Source organism: Hyperolius riggenbachi, chromosome 11 (assembly GCF_040937935.1).
Source record: "Hyperolius riggenbachi isolate aHypRig1 chromosome 11, aHypRig1.pri, whole genome shotgun sequence".
Lineage (NCBI taxonomy): Eukaryota > Metazoa > Chordata > Amphibia > Anura > Hyperoliidae > Hyperolius > Hyperolius riggenbachi.
In genome coordinates, this window is record NC_090656.1 from 36942336 (window position 1) to 36968116 (window position 25781).

Consider the following 25781-nt stretch of genomic DNA (forward strand, 5'->3'; position numbering starts at 1 on the left):
GAAGTTGACCAACCAACCGAGCTGTTGTAGCAGACTGAGCAAGGTCCTCTGATGCTGCAGTAAACCCTGGCAATCTTGATGGAGCAGCAGGATGTCGTCTAGGTAATGATAAATTCTCAGCCCCTGAACTCTTAGATACGCCACTACCGGAAGCAGGATCTTGGTGAAGGTCCTTGGGGCTGTAGACAGGCCAAATGGTAGGCATCGAAACTGATAGCATCTTCCCTCTAATGCAAACCTGAGGTACTTCTGAAATTCGCTCTTGATGGGAATATGTAAGTAGGCGTCTGACAAATCCACCGTTGTCATCCAGTCGTCTACAGCTATCATGGAGGTTATTGACTGCAGGGATTCCATCTTGAAGTGCTTTATACTTATATGCTTGTTTAGAAACTTCAAGTCGAGGACGGGCCTCCATCCTCCTGAGGCTTTTCTTACCAAGAATAGTGGTGAAAAGATTCCTACATGACTTTCCTCGACTGGAATGGGAATGATCGCTTCTTGTCTGAGCAGCGTCTGTACAAAATCCCTTAGAGCTAGATACCTCTCCTTGTCTCGTGGGATCTTCGTGGGTGTGAACTTGAACCGTGGAGGTCTCCTCCTGAACCTCCAAGAATGTCCCACCTTCAGAGTGTTCACCACCCAGGGGTCTTTGATTATTCCCACCCAAGATTCCCAGTAACGGTGCAGTCTGGCCCCCACCTGGGAATCCTGAGTGGACGTCCCATCAAAAACGCTTTTGACTCTGCTGGGGATCGGATGAGGCCTTGTTCTTCCAACCCTTAACAAAGGAGGCCTGGGTTCCCTTCCAATTCCTATTGAACTGTCGGCTTGGTCTGTACGATCTTGACTGCTGAAACCTGTTACTGGGGTTTCTCCTAGAAGTCTGCTGCCTAAACGGCCTCTGCTTTCGGTCCTGTGGGATCAGACCAGACTTTCCCCCAGTCACCTTTGAAATTGCTTCATCCATCTGAGGGCCGAATAGATAAGACCCATCGAAAGGAATCTTGCACCAATTTGCTTTTGATGCTGCGTCGGCGGACCAAGGTTTCAACCAGAGAGCTCTTCTGGCCGTGACGCTGTGCAGCATTGACCTGGCGGCCGATCTGATAACGTCAATTGCTGCCTCTCCCATAAAGTCCCCAGTTAGTTTTAGCTCCTCCAAGGCTTTTATTATCTCCTGCTTGTCCGCGCCCGAATTCAGGGCTGATTCCACATTCTCTACCCAAACATGAGTAGCTTTTGCCAAGGAAGTTAAGGCAATAGCTGGCTTGCATGCGGCTCCTGCCGCTAAAAAGGCCTTCTTGACGTCTGTGTCAATCTTTCTATCGGAAGGTTCCTTAAAGGCTATCGCATTTTCCATGGGGAGCGTCACGTGCTTGGCCAATCTGATGACCGAAGCGTCCACGGCCGGTGCAGAATACAGCAGCTTAGCATCCTCCTGCTTCAAAGGGTAAAGCTTTGAGAACCTGTTGTTAAGAGAGGCTTTCTGCTCCACTTTACTCCATTCTTTCATGATCACCTCCTTAATGACCTTCATGAACGGGAATGCCTCTGGTTGCTGGTCTAGGTGAGGGTAGTATCTATCTGGCTCGTGAGCCGAACCCTCATCCTCCTGCCAGTCAATAGCTGATTTTATGGCAGATAGAAATGCTGGTACCAGCGCGAAACTGAAGCCTCCTTGCGGGGAATCCTCCTGAGGGAGGGGATCCTCCAATGGCGCCTGAGGGACTGCTGACGCTGCTGGTTGTGGAGGTGCCATATTCTGGAAGGTGTCTCTAACTGCCTGTTGAATAAAGGCTAGTACCTGTTCGTTATCAGTGTCTCTCTCTCTCCCAAGTTCCGCAAAACAGGCCTCACAGACCCTCTTATCTGGCATAGCTGGCTGAGAACAGGACCAACACTGATTTTGTATAGGCCTCTGAAACGGCTCAAGGGTCTCAGATTGAGGCGAAATGACCCAATCTCTACGGGACCTTTTAGGGGACCTATAATCGTAACATCCTCTGTCTCTATAAGAAGAATAACGATCCCTATTCGGAGATCGCCTTCTTCTAGAGTCTCTGGAACGCCTGTCCCTTGATCTTGATCTGGAGCGGTAATCCCGCCTCCTCGAGGACTCCTTCCGATGTCTCCTGCTCCTACTACGGGACCTGGATCTACGATCTCTGGAGGACTTGTTCCTCTTGGCCGATTTATTCCGGGAACGACGGCTCTTGCTCCTGTCCCTTGATTTCGACCTGGTTTGCCGGGCCTTAGATGGGGATCGGTGCTTGGATACTGCCCGGCCACCTCCTCCTTCAGTCTGGCCCGAACTGTAAGATAATATAACATATACCATATGTTTCAATCACTTCCCTTATGACTATATTAAGACAAGGGGGAACTGCACTCTTTTACTGAACATCCCATAGGGACCCTGTGCCAGGAAATTATATATGACGACACCATGTGCATAAACAGAAAGACTACATTTAGTAGTCTATACCTGTTGATGACCACCTCCTCCACACGCTCTCTAGGATCCATATCTCTGTTTAAGAGAAGGATTGCACAACTATTAGCCAACCTTCACATAATGCAGGTAGTGACATTAGCATTTCTAGAACATGGCAGATGATTCTCATACCTTCTTCAGAAGATTCAAGCCCCCAGGAACGATCAGTCTGGCCCACAGCGGTGAAAGGCAAGGAAAGCACCGCAATCCGGATCAGCAAGGCCTCAACCGGCCTCAACAAATCCTCCGCAAGGCTTCAACAGGCCGCATCCAGGAGCGAACACACACAGCTCCTCTCTGCCAGGACGCCAGGAACAGCGCGCAGCCATCGCTCTGCGGCTTCCTGTACGCCCATATCCGTGCGCCCGGCCAATCAGGAGCTCCCAACGCAAAAATCTCGCCTCTCGCGAGATCTCACGCACAGGCTACGCAAGGAGAGGTGGAGGGAGGGAGGCGGCGAGAACCGGCGGCGCCATTGCAGAGCAGGGCAAGCCGTACTCCAGACACGCTGGGGCACATGCATGAGGACGACATTAAACCCTGTTTAAGGGTACAGACGTCCTCAACAGCGGGAGAGGCTGAACCCGCTGGGCACAGGGGAAACAAGTAAGCACCTATAGATAAGAGATAGCTGGAAAAAAAAAAAAAAAACAATCAATGGAAATACAATATAGGCGAAGCTGTCCATTCGAGGACAGAAAAAAGAATGGCTGGAGGGGGGCGGAACGGAAATCTTATAGGTGATCTGTCCTATCAGGTTCGGGGGCGGAGCCAATACCCATAGGTATGCCGCCATGTTTGGTCCAGGAAAGGGACATTGGTAGGTGGGGGAGGGGACACATACTGATAGGTGACGCACTATCTATAGGGACATTGCGGCGAGATAATACAGGACTATGTGACACTATGTGGAGGAGGGGACAGTGGGAAGAGGCCCCACCCACTTGCCGTTACACACACACACACACACACACACACACTGCAGCCATTGGATAGGTATGTCAGGCAGCTGTAGCAGGTCTCTCAGGTGAGCCATGGCGGCCTCCTCCCAGCACAGCCCCCCTCCCCGAGCACTCCGCCATACCCAGCGTCCTGTTCAGTCCTCGCAGCGTCTCCAGCGCTCTCCTCGCCTCCTCCGGCTTCAGATTTCCCGCCATCTCGGGGTTTTCTGATCACGTGATGCGCGTCTGTCCGCACGGCTTCCCGCGTCTCCCCTGGCAACGGTGACGTCACATGACCCGTGCCGGGCGCCGCCATCTTGCTATCCGGAAGTGTCGCTGTGGCAGGAGCGGTGAGCGAAGGGGGCGGCAGATAGCGGCAGGCGGGGCGCACCTCTGTCTTTTCGGTTGTCTGGGAAAGCCAATCGTTTTATTCATTCTTATTTGTGTCAAGCAAGAGCCGTGCGGGGGAGGGGCCGGCAAAGGTCGGCGTTACGTCACTGTGACGTAGGGTGGTCACATTCCTAGATCAGAGGGTGTGTAAACACTCTCTCTCCCCCTCTCCCTCCATGCTTTTCAGATGAGGAGAAGGAATACAGCTCGCCGCTCTCAGTATTTACAGCTTACAAAGTCAGCTGCAGTAAGGCAAGGTTCACACTATTTACAGCGTATCCAGCCCATCGCAGCATAGCTCCCAACTGTCCCTTTTTTGGAGGGACAGTCCCTTTTTGGGAGTCCTGTCCCTCTTTAACCCTCATTTGTCCCTCTTTCAGAACTTTGTCCCCTTTTCTATGCAAATATATATATTTCTATACTAAAAATGTGTTTGATTGACTCTAAACTTTATTCCCAACCTTTACATTGATATATTACTAATTTTAAAATGTTACTGTGAAGGAAAATGAACCAGGATAGAAAGGACCAGTGTGGTTTGAATTATAAAACAACATATGTTTCTTATGAAATCTTTATGGTATGTGTGACTAGAGTCGTGGTGAGGGCGTGGCCAGGGGTGTGGCTTAAGTGTCCCTTTTTCTCATCTCAAAAAGTTGGGAGGTATGTCGCAGTGTCCGAAGAAATTTTCACACTCGCCACATGTGCATCCAGATTCCCACCATCTTTTAAGTTCTCCACCACTGCTGGCATCACGACTGGGCTTCAGAGCAAGCTCAGTATATAGCTCAGACCCCAAGCAGAATTGGATTGAAAAAGATCAATGAAAACCTCCATAGTAACAAAGGATTCTAATTGGTCCACCATGAGCCAATGAGAATCCTTCTTGGTGCTAGGGAGCATTCTCATTGGTCTTTTGCATCCCAATGGGAGACCTATGCTTCTGCTGGGACACCGATAGATATACTGGTGCTTGTCCCCCGAGCACAGCAATGGTGGAGGACCCAAATGGTGGTGGAAGACAGAACTTGGGTGAGTAGATGTGATACAAAGGGGAAAACTGCCTAGTGAGAATGGCCACTGTCCATTCCCATGTGGGCTTGCACTGTTCCGTGGGCATCTGCAGTAGAGTTGCTCAAATCCGAATTCGGGAGATACCCGTATAGTTCTATCCGGAGATCTCCCAGTAAACCTGGGCGGGGGGGGGGGGGGGGGTCAATCTTACCTATATGACGTCTTCTTCGGTCCGTGCCTGGCGCCTCCCACGATGCAGTCCAAGCAGCGGTCACGTAACTACAAATACTTCCTTCTTCCGGGTTGAAGGAGGAAGTGTTTGTAGTCATGTGACCGGCGCATGGAACGCATCATGAGAGGCGCCAGGGACGGACCGAAGAAGACGTCATATAGGTAAGATTGACCCCCCCTGCCCAGCCCACACAGGTTTACTGGGAAATATCCAGATAGAACTATTCGGGTATCTCCCGAATTCGGATTTGAGCAACTCTGATCCGCAGTCTCTGGAAATAATTGTGCCTGTCAGGAATGTGCTTTCTGCTTCCATTGTATTTTTTAAATGGAAAGTGTGAATCAATCTCATTCTTAACATACAGGTGAAAATTAAAAAAATTAGAATATGGTGCAAAACTTCATTTATTTTAGTAATTCAACTTAAAAGGTGAAACTAATATATGAAATAGACTCATTACATGCAAAGCAAGATATTTCAAGTCTTTATTTGTTATAAGTTTTGATGATTATGGCTTACAGTTTATGAAAACCCCAAAGTCAAAATCTCAGACCATTAGAATATTGTAAAATTTATATCAAAGCGCTACAGTAGAAAATCGCATAGTCCAATGGAGTGAGCTGTAACCAGGTCTGGCAGGCCTATTCACAGTCTATATAAACAATGTATAGCGCACATCCAGGTACATCTATTCTTCTGAGGCTCAATTGCAGACTCTTGTCTGGTATTTACAATCCTCCACAATAGACACCCAACAGCGTGCAGACTCACCAGATAATTTGGCCACTGTTAGATTGGCCAAATGCGCACATATCCAGGAGCCTCAGTGCCTCAGGATCCTGGTGCCAACTCTCCACATAGGATTACCAGATTTTGACCCAAGTGTCATGCAGCTTGTACCTCAAAAACATTCTCTCATAGCGTGATACCGTAAAAACAGTAGCATCTTTATTTAAAACATTTCACTCACATGCTCCATGATGTTACAATGGCATAGAGTTTTCGTACGAGCTCTCCCCCGTTGCCTAGCTGGGCAGTCCTGGACCCCGTTGTGTGTTAGAACGCTGTCCCCTCCGCTCCAGCATACACCGCTGTCCCACTGTACCCTAGCTCTCACCTGGACCCATTCCCCCCGCTAACTTTTCCTAACCCTAACCACCCTCTCCTAACACTAACCATCCCTTATCTGAATGAACTGCAAAAAAAAAAAAAAAAACACCTTAGGCGCACCTTGAGAATAATGGATTGCTGTGCATCCAGTTTATTATCCAATAATGTATGTGCAACTTCATTTTAATCATAAGGAGTTGTGGAAGACATTTTGATGTGTCTTATAGCTTGGACCCCTGTTACATAAAAATGAGGTAAGGTCAAACTCAATCCATCATTCAAAAAATGTCATTTTCACAATTTTGCTGTAACTTGGGAAAGTTTCAGCAAAGCTACACAGAGCTTGTAGCTACAAGTCGGTAGCTAAAAAAACACCCACTTTTGAATAGCCCTGGTTGTTAGCTTTCCATCGTGGGGACATTTTTGTTTTTTTTCTGAAATCCTGACTCATCTGGGGTTAGGCAAATAAAGAGTGGTACTGTAACAATTAGTGCAAAAAATTTCCTGCAAAAAAGCCTTAGGTGCACCTTGAGGATAATAGATTGCTGAGCATCCAGCTTGTTATCAAATAACGTATATGTGACCTAGTAATCAGAATGAATTGTAGAATACATTTTGATGTGTCTTGTAGCTTGGACCCACATCACATAAAAAATAGGTAGGGACAAACTCAATCCAACATAAAAGAGAGAAAAAAAGGTTATTTTTAAAAATATAATCAAATTTGGGAAACACAGTAGAAAAGCTTAAAAAAACAGATTGATGGTTTATCGGCCCAGTAATATTAAAGAGACACTGAAGTGAAAAAAAATATATGATATAATGAATTGTTTGTGTACTATGAATAATTACTAGAAGATTAGCAGCAAAGAAAATATTCTCATATTTTTATTTTCAGGTATATAGTGTTTTTCTAACATTGCATCATTCTCTAATATGTGCAGATTACACAACACTCAGCATTCAAAATGATTCTTTCAGAGCAGTCTGTGAACTAATGACCTCTCCTCTGGCAGAGAAACAGACCTTTGTTTACTTATAGTTGAGATAATAAAAGTCAGATAACAGCCCTCTCCACAACTTTGAAAGTCATAGAGCTTAATGGCTTGTTTGCGTAGAGATAACAACTGGAGTTTCTTAACTCTTCCTGTACTGGAAACAATTAGACTGATGTACCACATAAAAAATAGGTAGGGACAAACTCAATCCAACATAAAAGAGAGAAAAAAAGGTTATTTTTAAAAATATAATCAAATTTGGGAAACACAGTAGAAAAGCTTAAAAAAACAGATTGATGGTTTATCGGCCCAGTAATATTAAAGAGACACTGAAGTGAAAAAAAATATATGATATAATGAATTGTTTGTGTACTATGAATAATTACTAGAAGATTAGCAGCAAAGAAAATATTCTCATATTTTTATTTTCAGGTATATAGTGTTTTTCTAACATTGCATCATTCTCTAATATGTGCAGATTACACAACACTCAGCATTCAAAATGATTCTTTCAGAGCAGTCTGTGAACTAATGACCTCTCCTCTGGCAGAGAAACAGACCTTTGTTTACTTATAGTTGAGATAATAAAAGTCAGATAACAGCCCTCTCCACAACTTTGAAAGTCATAGAGCTTAATGGCTTGTTTGCGTAGAGATAACAACTGGAGTTTCTTAACTCTTCCTGTACTGGAAACAATTAGACTGATGTATCTGATCTTAATGTTTTATTTCTTAGCTGTACTACACATACAAATCATAATATCATAATTTTTTTTTCACTTCAGTGTCTCTTTAAATTCAAGCATAAAACATAACGTTTAATTACAAAAATAATCAATGGTCCCATATGACATAGCATAAAATAGTCCTTATTGCACTTTTGTCTCATATAAATTGCCTAACGCATGTTTTGCACCCCACAACAAGGTCCCTTCTTCAAAAGCATCATTTTGTAGGTTTACAGTTTGTGAAAAAGGAAGGTTAAAACCATAGAGTGTACAGTCACATTGAAAGATGTTACGCACGTTGTTATTGTCCAGTCAGTATTGCCCAATTATCATCAATCTGAGTAGTATCCAATAGTAATCACTGTAACTGGAGTTAGATAACTTATACTAATTAGTAGTATATATTCGTTTACACACAATCCATCATGTAAGGCTGCTAAATAAACATCAATGTGTCAGTGGTTTAGTTTGAATAGGTTGGCCAGTCTATTCAAACTAAACCAGTGTTCTCCCCAGAATTTTTTTCCAGCCGGGTGGCATGAAAAATTAGCCGGGTGGGGCGAGATGAGAGAATGCAGGGCCGGTGCTTCTGTGAGCAACTCTGCTTACAGCATAGGAAGAGGAGAGCCGATGACAGCCGGGTGCTCACCAAAACTAGCCGAATGTAGCACCCGGCTAAAGAGCCTGGGGAGAACACTGTAAACCATTATCACCTTGCCGTTTTTTCAGCAGCCTTACACGATGGACTGTGTGAAACCTACAAAAGTATGCCTCTGAAGAAGCGACTTTGTTGTGGACCGCAAAACATGCATTAGGTGATTTATACTTGACAAATGTGCAAAAAGGACTATCTTATGCTATGTGGTACTTAACCATTAATTATTATTGTAATTAAAAGTCATGTTTTAAGCTGGAATGTGATATTACTGGGCCGATCTTACAAAGTAAAATGAGCCAAAAATTACTTTGATCCCATGTTGCTGTCACTTACAGTAGGTAGTAGAAATCTGTCAGGACAGACAGGTTTTGGACTAGCCCATCTCCTCATGAGGGAGTTCTCAGGGTTTTCTTTATTTTCAAAAGCAAAAGTGTGCAGAGAGCATGAAGGCTGGCCAGCATCTTTGTATAAATCTTTATCAGGATGTGTCTTTATAAAGAATAAATAAGAATCCCCCATGAAGAGATGGACTAGACCAAAACCTGTTGGTTCTGTCAGATTTCTGCTACCTACTTTAAGTGACAGCAACATAGGAGAAAAGTAATTTATGCCTCATTTTAATCTGTAAGAAACATACTTTTTATTTGTATGTGTTTACATGTATTTTACATTTTAGAATTGTTTCGTAATAGTGGTCCTTTAACCGTCATAAGTGGTAGAATAGATTTTAGGCCAGATATGTATGCCATGAGGATATATTACAGTTATTTTTGCAAAAAAGGGGCTTGCAATTATTGCTAGGGTACATTGAGAACACACAAAAAAATCATAGAAAAAATACACCTTTATTTCCAAATAATATGTTATCCCCATGCATTGCACTAGGGACATCATTTAAATATTGGGATAACCAGGACAAATAATATGTGTGGGTTTAGCTTTGTTAGCATTGTTTATTTTAAAAACGTGGATGAAAATGGAGAAATAGTGTATTAACAGGTTTTTCTCATGTTTCCCATTAAAATACATAGTGAATAAAATAATTACTAAAAAACAAATATCACCCCTGAAAAATTTGTGGCAAAAAAGATCATTTAGGTGTGATAAGTAGTGATAAAGTTATTCGTGAATGAATGGGAGGAGTGCTGAAATGTGAAAATTGCTCAGATGCATAAGTTGCCAACAACACTGAAGTGGTTAAAGTGATCCTTAAGCCAACTAAAAAAAATGAGATTTACTCACCTGGGGCTTCCCTCAGCCCCCAGCAGCCGTTCGGTGCCCTCGCAGCTCCGCTCCGATGTCCCAGGACCCGCCGGCGAGCACTTCCGGTTTGGCCGTCACCGGCCGACAGGCATGGGAACGCGAGTGATTGTTCGCGTTCCCAGCCTGTATATCGCCCCCTATGCTGCTATTGCGACCAGCTGGCCGCAATAGCAGCATAGGGGGCGATATACAGGCTGGGAACGCGAACAATCACTCGCGTTCCTATGCCTGTCGGCCGGTGGCGGCCAAACCGGAAGTGCTCGCCGGCGGGTCCTGGGACATCGGAGCGGAGCTGCGAGGGCACCGATCAGCTGCTGGGGGCTGAGGGAAGCCCCAGGTGAGTAAATCTCGTTTTTTTTAGTTGGCTTAAGGATCACTTTAAAGGAAATTTAAAGTAATCTCTTAAAGGAAAAATCGGGGTTTTTTCCCAACGGCACGTCTCCTTGATCACGCTCCCATTGCCAGGAGCTTGTGCAGTTTGTAAAACCAGGAACATGAGCAAGAAGACGCGCAGCCGGGGCTAGACATGTGCAGTAACCCGTGACAGGACTCCTGTAGTGACAGCTACAGAACAGAATGGACTGGGAGGAGAGCGAGGAACCTAAAGGACTTCAGGGGGCTGGAAGAACCTTTTTTTTTTTTTTTTGCAGCTCCTAGTATGCAGATTAGTTAGGGAGGGGTGTGTGAGAAGAATAGCTGCACAAGGTACCCCCTGCTGGTCATGTAGTCTAATGCTGGGCATACACGATTCGTTTCTGCCGCTCAATTCTCCCGTTCGATCGTTTTGCCGCTCAATTCTGCACTCGATTCCTCTCTTATCTTCTGCTCGTTTTTCTTATCTTTTTCCATTCACTTCTATCACAAATCGAGCGGCAAAACGATCGAGCCGGAAATTGGACATGTTGGAAATTATCTATCGAGTCATCTATCAAAAACGAACCGTGTATTCCCAGCATAAGACTGTGTGCGACCAAACCATTTCTCCTTTCTATCGCTGTATTGCACAGCTCCTGCTTGATTTGGTATTGCAGACATAGGTGTGAGTTATTGGCACCTTTTATTGTCTGGTGTAGGCAGACCTATGTAAATGGCAGAGTGCAGTCTGGGACTGAGCATTTGTTCCTCTTGTGTTTGGCAATCAGCTTGAAGGATTAGTGTGGGTAAATTCCCTGGTGGTGGCAGCTCCGGGGCTCGCCTGCGTTTCCCCTTTGGTGTTGCATGCAGGTTTGGGGGTCCCGGGTGGTTGGCAGAGCTTGGGGGCCCCTACCAGTCATGTGCACAAGTGTTTGTCTGTTTTTAAACTTCTTTTTTTGCAGCTCCTGGTATGCAGATTAGTTAGGGAGGGGTGTGTCAGAGGAATACCTGCATGAGGTGCCCCCTGCTGGTCACACAGTCTACGACTATGTGCGGCCAAACCCTCTCTCCTGTCTATCGCTCGATTGCACAGCTCTTGCTTGATTTGGTAGATTGCAGACATAGGTGTGAGTTATTTGCCCCTTTTATTGGCTGACTGGCAGTCTGCAGACCTATATAAATGGCAGGGCGCTGTCTGGGACTGAGCATTTGATCCTCTTGTGTTGGGTTGGGAGAAGCCCCAGGTAAGTTAAACGGAATAACTTGCTATGAGATGCAGGGCGTCGGAGTCGAGTAGTCGGAGCAATTTTGGGTACCTGGAGTCGGAGTTGGAGTCGGTGGTTTCCTAAACTGAGGCGTTGGAGTCGGATGATTTTTGTACCGACTCCACAATCCTGATTTCTGTTTATCTTTGCAATGAGCTAGGCATACACAACATGTACATCATTGTCTCTGCACAGGCGGCTGGGTAGATGGGCTTTAATTGCTTTGTTGAAGTTTCCTCTATTTGCTCTCTTCTCATTTCTTCAAGGTCTGCGTGACTTGAAGCCATAGGAAGCCATGTCTGAATCTCCCAGAGAAACCGTTGTCATTACCGGAGGTGGTGGATACTTTGGACACAGGTTAGTGGCACGCTATAATTAATAATTTTGCAAAATTATGGATGGTCTATTAATATTCTATTTAATTATTCCATTCCTTTGGGATATTTTGACTAATGAGCTCTAATTGCATGGCTCTAGAAGAGCCAAATTCCATTATTAATTAGATACAGTTAATGGGTTCTGCACTTGTGCTGCAGAAGGTCTTATCAGAGATCTTCCAGTTCACTCCGAGGCAGAATGTGCTGCTTGCCTCTGTCTTCATATCTACGCAGGTTTGCCAAGTTTGTATTAAACGGTCTATTTTACGTGTAAAAATATCATGTTCCCGCTCAAAACTCTTAAGTCCTATTTCTGCTGCAGCGTTTCCCTGCTGGTGAGAGGGGCAGGGAAACACCCACTATCTGTTCAATGGCTTTGCCGTCCTTATCGCACTGCTGTGGGAATTTGGACAGCATGCTGCGGATTGCTGCGGTAGCTCCTTAATTACGGTACCTATAGCCGTGCATGGCATGGCTTAGCCATTTGGGCTGCGTCTTCACAGCTCGATGGGAGCCCTGGCGGAAACAGCAGTGGCTCCTACTGGAAACCTGTCCTGAACCATTAGCAACTTCAATAGATTTATCTCGTAAATGCACTGATTTTGACCTCAGTCGGCTGAACTCACTGTGCTGTAAATTCTTGGAATGCTTTGAAACCTCTCTACAAACAGACCATTTAGAACCCAGGTGTTGAACTCCAGGCCTGCAGGAGCCAGATTCATGCCATTGTTTAGGATGGACTGAGAAAGAGAGGAATGTGTTCTACCTACACCTTTCCTGATTTAGACCCATCAATTAATTTGAGCTGTGTCAAAAATGTGTGAGGACCTCGGCCCTCGAAGGACCGGTTTGACATCCCTGATTTAGAAGCTGAAAGCAGAAGTCCTCTGTTATTTTCTCACACTGCCCAGTATCAAGTGCCCATAAATACACATTACAGCAGTACTAATTAGAAGCGGGGAAATGTAACAAATAAAAAAAATGTTCTAAAATAAATTGGCATGGAGCACTTTCAAGTCTCTAAATAAATTGGCTGCTAAAGGGTTAAACGCAAGTGAGAGGAAGAGGAAGTTGCCATTGCAGATCTTTTTTTTTTTTAAGTCGGCTACTTGGCTGGCTGAGTTTTGTGCTGATCTTCTGCCTTTTAGATTCTTAATCACTGATCCAAAACTAGCATGAAGGTCCTGACTCCACTTTTGAAGACAAAGCATCAGCCTAACAGATGGGAAAATTGCAATAAAGATGGAATCCTCTATATTCCTCTCACCAAAAGTTTCCTCTCAATTATTAAGGGAAATATGACAGTCTGGATAGCTGCTGGCCTAGATAGCGTTAGTATTAAAGGGAACCTAATCTGAGAGTAATATGGATGTTTCCTTTTAAACAATACCAGTTGCTTGGCAATCGTACTGATCCCTTTGTGGCAGTAGTGGCTGAATCACACACCAGAAACAAGCATGCAGCTAACCCAGTCTGACTTCAGTCAGAGCACCTGATCTGCATGCTTGTTCAGGGGCTGTGGCTGAAAGTATTACAGACACAGGATCAGCAGGAGAGTCAGGCAACTGGTATTATTTTAAAAGGAAAAATTCATTTCCTTCTCAAAAATAGATATATTCGTAGTTGTAGCGCTCTGATGATTTTTGAAATAAATACAAGGCAGCAAGGTATATAAGGGGTTAAACTCCCCCCCCCCCCCCCCCTTCGAAAAAACAGCAAATACAAATTCAATACCTGCGCCAAACCACAGTAAAATACCGAAGTCTTAAATTAAAATTAGTGCCATTAAAATCATCAATAATATCAGTAGTCAACTAATAAATGAGAGAGATTGACACTTTGCATGTGATCACAGCAACACTCACACCACCATACTCTGCATTAACGCGATCTCACACTAGTGTTTTTCTATCTGACTCTCATACGCTATCAGAAGCTCCAATCTTCACACTTATATAAGGAAATCCTCTTCAGAGTTGGTTATACTTCTTATAATGTTCTTTTTAGACCTTATATTTCCTTTAAAAGTTCCTTAAAATGTCTTACGACAACTCACTGTCCAGGAGAGGGAGGGAGAGCGTCCGTACTTGCCACAGGCGTCAAAATTCCACTGTTCCTGATGCTCTCAAGCAGTAGTGAGTCCCGGCCGAAGGCTCACTCCGTCTTACTAGCTTATGCCGTCCTCCGTACTTCTGACCCAAAATCCAATCGGCAAACACTCCGGCGTACTCTACCGGATGTTCGGGTGACGTCACCACTTATAGCCAATCTGCCTACAGCCTACAGGCAGATTGGCTGTAAGTGGTGATGTCACTCGAACATCCGGTAGAGTACGCCGGAGTGTTTGCCGATTGGATTTTGGGTCAGAAGTACGGAGGACGGCATAAGCTAGTAAGACGGAGTGAGCCTTCGGCCGGGACTCACTACTGCTTGAGAGCATCAGGAACAGTGGAATTTTGACGCCTGTGGCAAGTACGGACGCTCTCCCTCCCTCTCCTGGACAGTGAGTTGTCGTAAGACATTTTAAGGAACTTTTAAAGGAAATATAAGGTCTAAAAAGAACATTATAAGGAGTATAACCAACTCTGAAGAGGATTTCCTTATATAAGTGTGAAGATTGGAGCTTCTGATAGCGTATGAGAGTCAGATAGAAAAACACTAGTGTGAGATCGCGTTAATGCAGAGTATGGTGGTGTGAGTGTTGCTGTGATCACAGGCAAAGTGTCAATCTCTCTCATTTATTAGTTGACTACTGATATTATTGATGATTTTAATGGCACTAATTTTAATTTAAGACTTCGGTATTTTACTGTGGTTTGGCGCAGGTATTGAATTTGTATTTGCCATTTCCTTCTGAGTTTAGGTTCCCTTTAAAGTTGTTTCCGCCAACTGGAATGAGACTCTTTGCCAAACCAAACACACTTTTGAGGCATCCTTATAGTCAGAGACACCTTGGCATGTCCTGGTTACAGCTGGACTCCATTATAAAAGAAACGTTGTGTGAGGCTTGTTTTGTTGACAGCCCTTATTTAAAGGATAACTGTAATAAGAGGGATACAGATGCTGCTGTATATATTTTCTTTTAAGCAATACCAGTTACCTGGCTATCATGCTGATCCTCTGCCTCTAATACTTTTAGCCATAGACCCTGAACAAGCATGCAGCAGATCAAGCATTTGACATTATTGTCAGATCTGACAAGATTAGCTGCATGCTTGTTTCTGTTGTGATTCAGACACTACTGTAGCCAAATAAACCAGTAGGGCTGCCAGGTAACTAGTATGGTTTAACCTCTTGAGGACCATGGTCTTAAACCCCCCTAAGGACCAGGCCACTGTTGTGCGGCCCTGCAGCTTTAAGGCCAAGCTGCAGAACACAGCACACAAGTGATTCCCCCCCCCCCCCCCCCCCCCCTACCTCTTCCTCTTCACCAACAGAGCTCTCTGTTGGTGGGGTCTGATCGCTCCCCCTGTGTTTATTTATTTTTTTGTCAATATTTTTCTTAATTTAATTTTTAATAAATATTACTATTTTTTTTCTCTCCCTCCCTCCCCGCTGCCGGCCAATCATGGCGATCGGCTGTCATAGGCTTCTTCCTATGAGAGACAATCGCTCTCTAGTGCCCCAGGGGGACAGCCGTGTCGCATGGCTGTCCCCAGTACAGCGCTGCTGCAGATCGCATCGCTGTACAATGTAATTAGACGGTGGTTTCGCGATCTCCTGCACTGTGAACACCAAGGACTTTTCGGCGGTAGGCGGCCCTAGTGCTGCCGCCGTGGTCACGCCCATCGGAATGGCAGCCTCTGACCACCTGAGAAACCACCCAAAACTACTCCAAAAGCAACTAGCACAAGGATGGTAAAATGCCATTGAGAAATATCAGTGAAATATTTCAGATAGCTGGATGGAAACTTATCGAGGCTTTCAAGATTCTCAAGCCCTTGTTCTAAGCACTTTTAATAATCGCATTTTGAACTCACAGGAAATTAGCAATTTAGGTCTACCATTTGCTGAAACCAGAAGAAATGGTGGCTCACATTGTATTCTGTAACCTCTTCATAGCAGACTCTAATTGCAAATAATCTATACATTTTTTGTAAAATCCCAACTGGAGATGAGAAGTCTAAACTACATACTGGTGTAACAATCCCCAAAAGCACAACTTCCTAAAACTGAAGCATAACATTTTGTGGTCTTTCAGACCTCCCCATGTATTTGTTGAAAGTTGTTATGCTGGGGTGAAACCAGATGTTTTGGTTGAGTGCTACGTATATTGCCTTTTTTAATTTTATTTTATAGATTGGGCTGTCTGTTGTCAAAGAATGGAGTCAGAGTGGTCCTTTTCGATATAAGAAGACCAGCTCAGGATCTCCCAGACGAAGTTCAGTTTATACAAGGAGATGTTCGGTCTCTTTCTGCTGTAGAAGATGCCTTCACAAATGCCACTTGCATAATCCACACAGCTTCCTATGGAATGTCGGGTCGGGAACAACTGCAAACACAACTAATAGAAGAAGTCAATGTGACGGGCACAGACAACGTTATCCAAGCTTGCGTGCATAAAAATGTCCCAAGGCTTGTTTACACCAGTACTTTCAACGTCGTTTTTGGTGGGCAGACAATTCGAAATGGAGATGAATCTATGGAGTATCTCCCTCTGCATCGACATGCTGACAACTACTCTCGCACCAAAACCATCGCAGAGCAGAAGGTGCTGAAAGCCAACGGGCTACAGCTGGCTAACAAAAGTGATCATTTAAGGACCTGTGCTCTTAGGTCAGCTGGTATCTATGGACCTGGTGAACAAAGACATCTGCCAAGAATCATTAAGACCGTTGACCAAGGCTTGTTAATGTTCTTGTACGGGGATCACCACAACCGCGTACAATTTGTCCATGTCGATAATCTTGCCTCTGCCCACATGTTGGCAGCTGAAGGCCTTACAGCACAGAAAAAACATGTAGCTGCAGGGAAAGCATACTTTATTGCAGATCGCCACCCTGTTGATAATTTTGAATTCTTACGTCCTTTTATCGAAGGTCTTGGATACAAATATCCTACCTTTCGTCTCCCCCTATTCTTTGTATACTTCATGGCCTACCTCACGGAGTGGTTGCATTTTTTTATAAGACCGTTTTATAATTTCCAGCCTTTACTTACTCGTGCTGAAGTGTACAAGACAGGAGTTACCCACTACTTCAACTTGGGTAAAGCCAAAGAAGAGCTTGGGTATGATCCCGAGCCATTCAGTATGGACGAAGTTACCAAATGGTTCAAAGCTCAGGGTTATGGTCGGCAGGTAACCGTGACCACAAGCAATAATTTTGTTTGGGACACTGTGTTATTCCTCTTGTTCCTTGTGGTGCTTCTTGCTTGGATCCCTAGAGTAGTGGGCTAATAGTTTACCTTCCAGACATCCAGGATTTTTTCAGGCTTACCTGAAATTGAAGGCATTATTATATCAGCCGGCAGCCATTTTGTTTTCAGTAATTTTTTCTAACTCTCTCCCAAGCAAACAATTTTTTACTTTATTGCGGGGGTGGGTCTTTTCCTCTCCTGGGATAAATTGCAGTAAGATGCAACCCTAAAGCTGCCAAATTTCAAAAGGAACCTGAACAGAAAGCTTGAGGCCCTTTTAAAGGGAATTTGAAGTGAAAATAAACTTATAATATAATGAATTGTTCGTGTAGTACAGCAAACCAATAGAACATTAGTAGCAAAGAAAATAGTCGCATATTGTTTCCAATACGGGAAGAGTTAAGAAACGTCAGTTGTTATCTATGCAAAAGAGCTTCTTTGACCCACTGGGTCAGCTACAGTGCTGTTTTCTGAAGCACTTATACATCATAGAAACAGTGAAAGACAACTTCAGATAAGATTTGACTGCAGGGAAGTTCAAAGGGACATTAGCTCTGCTCTGTTTCATAGTTTAAAATGCAGAGTGTAGTTTGTAAACTGCAAATATTAGAGAATGATGCAATGTTATAAGAAAAAGCCTGTATAACTGAAAATAAAAACATGAGATTCTTTTTTTTGCTAATGTTCTATTAATTATCCATACTATACATACAATTCATTATATCATGAGTTTTTTTCTCGCTTTAGTGTCACTTTAAAGATGAAGTATAGACAGAAGAAAAAGACAAAGCAAACTGTGTTCTGTACTACAATCTGACATTGTTATAATAGCAAGCTTTAAAGGGAACTTGAAGTGAAAGGTTTATGGAGACTGCTATATTTATTTCTTTTTTAAAGATTAACTATTGCCTGGTGACCTGCTGATCTTTTTGGCTGCAGTAGTATCTGGACCACACACCTGAAACAAGCATGCAGCTAATCCAGTCACATATCAGTCGTAGCGCCTGAATCTGCATGCTTGTTCAGGGCTATGAATAAAGGTATTAGAGGCAAAGGATCAGCAGGAGAGCCAGGCAACTGGTATTGTTTAAGAGGAAATAAATATGGCAGCCTCCATATCCCTCACCACCTAGACAGTGTAGATAAAGTTCATAGGAAACAAATGATCCAGGTCCAGCTAGCAGACAATCATTCATTGAAGTTGCTCCTTCTATGAACGATGGGAAAAGATAACGATCTACGAGTTTGGGGAGGCATTTTACAAAGATTGCCAAATAATTGGATATCACTTCCATTGTCTGAAAGATCATCTAATAGTGGAGAAGATTTCAAACTGCTACCGTGCCCAGGACAGGACCTCAACAAGTTCAGCTGAAGGTCAGAACATACTGGAGCAGACCTAGGAACCCTAGACTTTCATAACAGGTAGCTTTTACCACTGTTAATGCCAAAGTGCTTATATCTGCCACTCAAAAGAGTCTGCACAATTTACATGGACAGGGAGGTGTGGCAGAATTAAACCTCTGCTTTCAAGAAAGAACAAAGCTGGGCTATAATTAGCTTGTAAATGCCTAGGCATTGACTCAAGACTGGAACATTCTGCTTTATATAGATGAGGCAAGGAGAGAGAGAGTTATTTAGCCACATTGCCAGGAGACTTTAAGGGTAAAACCAAAGACCACATTACAGAATCAGAATCACTTTATTTCGCCAAGTACAGCAAAAGCTGTAATCGGAATTATTTGTGGTACACATGGCATAGGCCTAAATTAGTATAATACAAGACAGACGCACAACATGTACACTTTAAATGCATTGCTATTACAAACACAGGTAAATAATGATAATAATGATAATAGTAAAGGTGCAGGTAGTGGCCACGAGTCAATTTCGATGAGCCCAGCTAGAGTGCGCTGGTATGCGGGCCAGATAGGGGGAGGTTGGAGTTCAGAAGTCGAACAGCTTGGGGGAAGAAGGTGTTCTTCCGCCTGGTGGTTTTGGATGGTATAGCCCTATAGCGACGGCCCAGCGGGAGGAGCTTGAAGTAGCGGCTGCCAGGGTGAGTGGGGTCACGGGAGATCATGGTGGCCCTCTTCCTCATCCTATTTGAGTGGAGGAGGTCGAGAGGTGGAAGAGGAGATCCGATGATCTTCTCCGCGTCCGTTATGACTCTCTGCAGTTTGTGTTTGTCGCTGACCGTTGCACCAGCATACCAGACAATGACTGAGGAGCAGAGGATGGATTCTATGGTGGAAGTATAGAAACTAGTCAGCAGCTCCCTGGGCATGCCAAATCTCTTCAGTTGGCGCAGGAAGAACAGCCTCTGCTGAGATTTCTTCTGGATTTTGGTGGTGTTCTGTTCCCACTTCAGATTGTTTGTCAGAGTCGTGCCGAGGAACCGCACAGATGTCACTCTAGAAACTTCGGTTCCCCCAATGAGGACAGGTGGGAGGGGGGGAGGGTTTCTCCTGAAATCAGCGACTAGCTCGACAGTCTTTGCTGCGTTGAGGACTAGGTTGTTGTCCTTGCACCAGTTGCATATTCTCTCTACTTCGCTGCGGTACTCCAACTCCCCGTTTCTACCGATAAGGCCAATGATAGTGGTGTCATCTGCGAATTTGATGACTTTCACAGAGTCAGTGGATGAGATGCAGTTATTGGTATAGAGGGAGAACAGTAGAGGTGACAGAACACAGCCTTGTGGAGCCTCTGTATTGGTGGTACGAACACTGGAGAGGTGGTTGCCGAGCTTCACCTGCTGCGTTCTGTTTGTCAGGAAGTCTTTGATCCATGCCCGAAGAGTAGGGTCAACTCCGAGCTGCGTCAGATTGGTGATCAGGATGTCTGGGCAGATCGTGTTGAACGCTGAGCTAAAGTCTAGGAACAGGATCCTAGCATAGGAGGCAGGGCTGTCTAGATGCTCGGTGATGTATGCCATGCTGGCATTGATGGCGTCCTCTACAGATCTGTTTGCCCTATATGCAAATTGGAGCGGGTCTAAAAGGGCGTCCGTGGACTTCTTCAGGTGGGCCAGGACTAACCGCTCAAGGAGCTTCATGATGTTAGAGGTTAGGGCCACTGGTCGGAAGTTATTGTGCTCGGAGCTGCCTGATTTTTTTGGGACTGGTACAATTTTAGATCTCTTAAAGCAGGAGGGGACTGTACCATCCGATAAGGACTGCTTAAATAAGGAGGTGAGCACAGGAGCTAGTTGGTCAGCACAGGATCGCAGGCAGATAGACGACACTCCGTCCGGGCCAGAGGATTTTCTTGGGTTTAGCTTACGAAGGTGCCGGAGAACCTCCGATTCCAGAACAGAGACAGGAGCCAGGGGGACGAGTTCCCCAGAGGGAGGGGTCACCAAAGTCGATGCTGTTTGGCCCACGGGCTGGTTGGGATGCTGCTCGAATCTGCAGTAGAACTCGTTGAGCTCTTCCGCCAGTCGAGGGCTCGGGGGCGCCGTATGGGGTGCTGGTTTGAAGTTCGTGGCTGCTCTCAGGCCCTTCCATACGTCCCGTGTATTTGAGGACTGTAGGCAGAGTCTCAGCTTTTCGGCGTAGGCCCTCTTTGCAGTTCGCAGTTCTCTTTTCAAGGCGAGCCTGGCCTCTCTGAATTCCTCTGGGGAGCCAGACCTGTGCGCTTCCTCTTTGCATTTCCGGAGTCGGCGAAGCTTGTTATTGAACCAAGGCTTGTTGTTGGGGTAGACTCTGAAGGACTTGGATGGGATACATGCTTCTTCGCAGAAGCTAATGTAGGAGGTGACATTCTCGGCCCATTCATCAAGGGTCGATGCCTCCAGAGTCGTCCAGTCGGTGGTTTCAAAGCACGCTTGGAGCTCCAGTTTGGCCTCTGCTGTCCATTTTTTAGTGGTTTTGACGGTGGGATTTGAGGTCTCCAGGAGCCTCCTGTAGGTGGGGATCAGGTGTATTGTGTTGTGGTCGGAGTTCCCCAGGGGGGCGCCTTGGGTGGCTTTGTAGGCATTCTTGTGGACTGTGTAGCAGTGGTCCAGGGTGTTACTGTTTCTGGTAGGGCAGGTGATGTGCTGCTTGTAGCGGGGCAGCTCGTGCCGAAGGTTCGCCTTATTGAAATCGCCCAGGATGATGAACAGGGCCTCTGGGAGGGCCGTTTCCCACCGCGAGATACAGTCACTGAGTGCATGCAGGGCAGTCTTGGTGCATGCGTCGGGAGGAATGTAGACCCCAACGAAGACAAGGGAAGAGAACTCCCGCGGGGAGTACCGAGGCCTGCAGTTTATGGCAAGGAGCTCAACATCTGGGGTGCAGGCCTTGTGGAGAGTGGTGGTGTTGGAGCACCAGGAGGTGTTTATGTAAAAGCAGATACCGCCCCCCCTCGCTTTCCCAGAGAGGGCAGCATCGCGGTCTGCTCTTAGGAGGTTGTAGCCTGGAACATGTAGAGAGTTGTCGGGGATGCTGTCGCACAGCCAGGTCTCGGTGAAACAGAGAACAGGGGTGTTCTTGCTGATCAGGGGTTTGCTGCCAAGTAGGAGGAGCAGCTCGTCCAGCTTGTTGGGGAGTGAGCAGACGTTTGTGAGTAGGATGGCAGGGACAGGGGAGCGAAGGCCTTTCCTTTTGAGTCGGACCTGGGCCCCCGCCCTCCTTCCTCTGTGGCGGCGTTTGTTCAGTGCACGCTTGGTGGTGAGATAATTGATGTGTGCCGTGACAGCATTCCACAGGGGAGAGCCCGGTGTAGGGTTGGGGGTGTCCGGGGGTTCCCATTTAAGAAGGGCCTCTCTAGAGAGAGTGGCAGTCAGTTCTGTGCCTATGGCACAGCTATCCTGGTAGGTAGCTTTGGAGAGAAAAAAACAGAGAGACCGAGAGCCCAATATGGTGTAGTATGTCAATGATCAGATGGAGACAAAATGAAATAAATGATGGATGTACTCACAAGTCTGGGTCGCCTCAAAGGCAACCACTGTAACTGCAGGTGGGGACAATTGGAACCTGACCCCACTCAGGTGTTAAAAATGTCGCTCTCTGTAGACAGAAAAAAATGGGGAAAAAACCCCTCCACCCGGGGTGGACTATTCAGTGGTAAAACAAGAATGACAGAGGCGCCAACAAGTATAAAATAGTTAAAATCCGCTTAAAAGGAGGGGTGCAGGTGGATGCACCACTCAAGTAAAAATAGACCAGCCAATAAGCCGTTAATTGATAACAGAGATATTTATTGGGGATTCTCCAAATATGCTATGCTGTGCGCCCCAGGTGGATGGAGTGGAGCGGACATCACAGGGTGTGGGGCACCGGTAGATGGTATGGGGGGGGCGGCGGCCCGGCACAGAGAGTGGCGAGATTAGAGGGCAACGGGCAGGCCGCACAGCGCAGACTGTGGCGCGGATATGGAGCGGGTGGAGTGGAGTTGGCGACTCCACACAGACTGTCCCAGGTAGATGGTATGGGGCAGGCAGCCCGTCTCAGCAGGGGGCCCAAATAGATGGGCTAGGGCAGGCGGCACGGCCCAGACTGCGGCACAGTAGAAGGTAAGGAGCGCACAGCGCGGCACAACACATCACAGTTGATGGCCCAGGCTTGCGGTACAAAGCAGGCAGCACAGTACAGTTCATGACCCAAGCTAGATGGTATGGAGCAGGCCGCCTGGCATGGATAGATGGTATGGGGCAGGCAGCGCAGCACAGACTGTGACACAGAAAGATGGTATGGAGCAGGAGCACAGCACAGACTATGGCACAGATAGATGGTGAGGGTGAGGGACAGGCAGCACAGCACAGTCAATGGCCCATATGGATGGAATGGAAAACAGGCAGCACAGCACAGTACAGTCAATGGCACATATGGATGGAATGGAGAACAGTACAGTCAATGGCACATATGGATGAAATGGAAAAAACTGGCAGCACAGCACAGACTAGGAGGTGAGGAGATAACTGTGGAACTCACCAGGCATGGCACAGGGCATGTAGGGACGCCATGGTAGGCAGAGAGCTCTTTCCCATCGGAGGACTAGGGGTGGCACAGGGTATGTCGGGGCCCTGGTGGGGCCTGCAGCGCGGAGTCCTCTTCCCCAGGTGAGATGGAATTAACAGGTTGCCGGAATGCAGGCAGACAGGCCGGACAGAGCGGGGAGTGCAGTCAGGCCGGGCAGAGCGGAGTCCTCCTAGCCTCCTCACCCTGCGAGGTGCTGTCCCGGAGGCAAGTTGGTGTTGTGCAGGCCGGGCCACGTGGGTGCAAGGCCTCACCACGTGGGTGCAGCGGAGGAGATGTACCGTGGCAGGATGGGATGGGATCCAGCCAGGAGCAAAGGGCGATCCAGGGGAGCATCGGAGGCAGTCGGGGCAGCGGCAGGATGCCAGAGGCTGGGGCTGCTGCAGCGGATCCGTGGAGTTGCAGTCTGTGGACGGGAGCCGTGTGGAGTGCAGGCAGGCCAGCCGGAGCGGTGACAGAGCGGCGGCGGTAGTGCGGAGAGCTGCTGGATGCAGGCCACCCTAGCTGCTGGATGGGTGCTGGAGGCAGTCGGGGCAGCGGCAGGATGCCAGAGGCTGGGGCTGCTGCAGCGGATCCGTGGAGTTGCAGTCTGTGGACGGAGCCGTGTGGAGAGCAGGCAGGCCGGCCAGCCGGAGCGGTGACAGAGCGGCGGCGGCGGTAGTGCGGAGAGCTGCTGGATGGATGCAGGCCACCTTAGCTGCTGGATGGGTGCTGGAGGCAGTCGGGGCAGCGGCAGGACGCCAGAGGCTGGGGCTGCTGCAGCGGATCCGTGGAGTTGTAGTCTGTGGACGGGAGCCGTGTGGAGTGCAGGCAGGCCAGCCGGAGCGGTGACAGAGCAGCGGCGGTAGTGCGGAGAGCTGCTGGATGGATGCAGGCCACCTTCCTCGGCATAGAGTGGAGTAAGTATTCTTGGACCTATCCTAAACCTATCCCTAACATTTAACACACTTGAAAAAGCTAAAAAAAAAAACAACTAAAAACACTAAAAAACATTAAAAACTGCCTAAATGGAGGAGCCATGTGACCGAGGCGACCTGCGTGGGCGCCATCTTGGTACTTTAATCACGAGAAGAAACTAGTACCAATCGAGAAGAAACTAGTACCAATCGTAAAGCAAGGTGGTAGATATGTTATGGTTTGGGTTCTCTAGCTGCATATGGGCGTGGGTAGATCATTAGAATCTACTATAAATTTGTAATCAGTCCACAGGGTAACTAAGAATAGTGTGAAGCCATCTGTAAAAAGATTGAAGACAACCTAGAAGTGGATCTTGCATTATGGCAGTAATTTTAAACATTTCAGTAAACCCACCAGAGAATGGCAAAAAAAAAAGAAATGTCGGTTTCTAGAATGGCCACGTCAGAGCCCGAATCCCATAGAATGGCCACGTCAGAGCTCGAGTCCCATCAAATTTCTACCGTCAACCAAAACATACGTAACATCTCCTCCACCCCCACTGCCCTTATGGCCACTAATGCTAATACCAGCATGATTCTGCCACGTGTGAGATTTATTCGGGTCATGATACATATAGCAGAAAATAAGTCAAACTGAACTTTTATATTTTTGTTTCATATTGTAGAAGATGTGCCTTGTTCCTGGAAAGTGGTTACTGTACAGGCGATGGAAGGGTCGCCTTATAGTATACAGTGGAGAAATTGATGTGAGGGTTGTCATAGTACAAGACGTGACACTGGGGCAGTTGTTAGTTGTGTCACACTGCCTAGCATTATATTTGGAAGCGTAATGGACCACAATGTATCATCCTGGTTATTTACCTTTGCCTTAAGCTAATGACCTTTGCCAAAAAAATGTGAGCCTGTATTTAGGTTTTATTTTTATCTAGGGTTGGCTTTGATTATCTAATAATTTTAACACATGGAAAGGACCAATTATATCGCACGGACCTCATATTTTATGCAGACAGGAAAACTGTACATGAGTAGGAATGAAGTGTTAAGGGCTGTAACACATAGCAGCCAATCAGAAACTACCTTACTATTAAACTGCTAAAAGCTACGTTGGTGATTTGCGTTGTTCATTGGCTGTGTTGTTAGCATTAACAATATGATTCTTCGGACGATTGGTTTTCCGATGCAAATCGTTCAGGCCCACTAATGGAAGGAGAGCTGCTATCCAGCTCGATCACATACGTTTGTCGAATTGAACAATCGATTGCCCAGAGAATTGTATTGTTAACCTCCCTGGCGGTAAGCCCGTGCTGAGCACGGGCTATGCCGCCGGGAGGCACCGCTCAGGCCCCGCTGGGCCGATTTGCATAATTTTTTTTTTGCTACACGCAGCTAGCACTTTGCTAGCTGCGTGTAGCATCTGATCGCCGCCGCTACCCGCCGATCCGCCGCAATTCCTCTCGCCGCGGCCGCCCCCCCCCCCAGACCCCGTGCGCTGCCTGGCCAATCAGTGCCAGGCAGCGCTATGGGGCAGATCGGAGTCCCCTCTGACGTCACGACGTCGATGACGTCGGTGACGTCATCCCGCCCGTCGCCATGGCGACGGGGGAAGCCCTCCAGGAGATCCCGTTCTTTGAACAGGATCTCCTGATCTCCGATCGCCGGAGGCGATCGGAGGGGCTGGGGGGATGCCGCTGAGCAGCGGCTATCATGTAGCGAGACT

At 46.5% G+C, this 25781-nt stretch overlaps 1 protein-coding gene across 4 annotated transcripts in view; it reads left to right on the forward strand.

Moving 5' to 3' along the window:
- The first annotated feature begins 3483 nt into the window (after positions 1-3483).
- The window catches only part of SDR42E1 (short chain dehydrogenase/reductase family 42E, member 1), a 326449-nt gene continuing 304151 nt past the window's right edge, over positions 3484-25781 (forward strand). Inside the window, exons 1-3 of one of the 4 annotated variants that reach the window (XM_068259938.1) lie at positions 3484-3524; positions 11716-11806; positions 16126-24479. In XM_068259938.1, coding sequence (XP_068116039.1) covers positions 11745-11806; positions 16126-17224 — 1161 coding nt within the window. In that variant the 5' untranslated portion in view covers positions 3484-3524; positions 11716-11744 and the 3' untranslated portion in view covers positions 17225-24479. Of the gene's footprint in view, positions 3525-3719; positions 3789-4694; positions 4861-11715; positions 11807-16125; positions 24480-25781 lie in introns of those variants that run through there. The other 3 variants (XR_011024676.1, XM_068259936.1, XM_068259937.1) reach the window with 3 other exon arrangements.